At 36.5% G+C, this 1,544-nt stretch overlaps 1 protein-coding gene across 1 annotated transcript in view; it reads left to right on the top strand.

The window, feature by feature from the left end:
• The window catches only part of LOC116911140 (histone H3.3A), an 11,439-nt gene extending 10,859 nt beyond the window's left edge, over positions 1-580 (top strand). Inside the window, exon 4 of the mRNA XM_032914992.1 lies at positions 1-580. This exon is cut by the window's left edge and continues 64 nt beyond it. Within this exon, the coding sequence (XP_032770883.1) occupies positions 1-65 (65 nt within the window). The 3' untranslated portion in view covers positions 66-580.
• The last annotated feature ends 964 nt before the right edge of the window (positions 581-1,544 follow it).

Raw genomic sequence — 1,544 nt, 5'->3', positions numbered from 1 at the left:
AACGTGTAACAATTATGCCAAAAGACATCCAGCTAGCACGCCGCATACGCGGAGAACGTGCTTAAGAGTCCACTATGAGGGGAAACATTTCATTCTCAAAAAAAAATTTTTTTTCCTCTTCTTCCTGTTATCAGTAGTTCTGAATGTTAGATATTTTTTCCATGGGGGTCAAAGGTACCTAAGTATATGATTGCGAGTGGAAACATAGGGGACAGAATCAGGTATTGGCAGTTTCTCCACGTTCATTTGTGTGTGAATTTTTAATATAAATGCAAGATGTAAAGCATTAATGCAAGCAAAATGTTTCAGTGAACACATTTCAACAGTTCAACTTTATAACAATTATAAATAAACCTGTTAAAATTTTCTGGACAATGCCAGCATTTGGATTTTTTTAAAATAAGTAAATTTCTTATTGACAGCAACTAAATGGTGTTTGTAGCATTTTATCATACAGTAGACTCCATCCATTCACTATACTTTTCTAACGGAGTTGTCCTACATGCAAGTACATGTTTTTAATGTTGTCTGTCTTCTGTGCTGTTCCTGTAAGTTTGCTATTAAAATACATTAAACTATACCTGCTTTTGGTCTTTATTATTAACCTTACAGATACAAGTTTAATATCCAGTAATTTGACAAAACTCTTGAGGTATAGGAGAAGGAAAGTCGGTGTGAAAAGAACCAGAGGACAATCAGGTGTACACTACACTATTAGACATTTACTGGTGAATGAAAATGTGTAAGTCTAAGCAAGCAAGTGTCTGCTGTTTTAAAATGTTGTATATTAACTGAAGTTATTCAAGCACCAATCATTGATTCTTACCTGTGTTATTAGCATTAGAAAGAATGTTTAATGTAAAATGCATGTTATTGTGCAGTAATGACATGAAGTTAGTCGTAACATTGTCTGAAGGACATAAAATGTTAACTGGACAAAGCCCAGACAACAGGAGCCATTTGGCAGTGTCTTGGTTATTTTTAGCAGAGATTAGATTATAGGTGCTTGTTACAATTTGCTGGGGCACTGTATGGTAGCGCATGCCATTTAATTCCAGCATTTGAGAGGTAGAGGCAGTAGATGTGAGTTCAGGCCAGCCAAGGTCGCACAGCTATAGCATAAAAATAAAAAAATACACGGGCATGTAGCTCATTAAAGAACTTGGCTATCGTAGAAGAATCCTTCATTTCAGTCCCCAGCAGTGTCCACACTGGTGTTTCATCCAAGTAATCCCAACACCCAAGCAATCAGGATATGAATGTAGGAGGATCAGAAGTTTAAAGTTGTCCTTAGCTTCATAATTCAAGGCCAGCTTGGGTTATGTGAATTTTATTAGATAAAAATTTCTTGGACAAACTGTGACTGTTGGTACATTTTGTCTTTTTTTTTTTTTTTTTTTTTTTTTTATTTTGTCATGCTATATGCAGCACTAGCTGACCCTCAAACAACAGTGCCATAGGCAAGACTTGGTGTGCTTTTGATGTCTACAGGTGGCTTTGGTTCACAGCCCTGGCTGACCTGCAGATGGTGACCTTGAGTGCAT

Source organism: Rattus rattus, chromosome 10, assembly GCF_011064425.1.
Source record: "Rattus rattus isolate New Zealand chromosome 10, Rrattus_CSIRO_v1, whole genome shotgun sequence".
In the NCBI taxonomy this organism is placed as follows: Eukaryota; Metazoa; Chordata; class Mammalia; order Rodentia; family Muridae; genus Rattus; species Rattus rattus.
The sequence above is the reverse complement of the archived record's forward strand: the minus strand, read 5'-3'. Positions and strand labels throughout refer to the sequence as shown.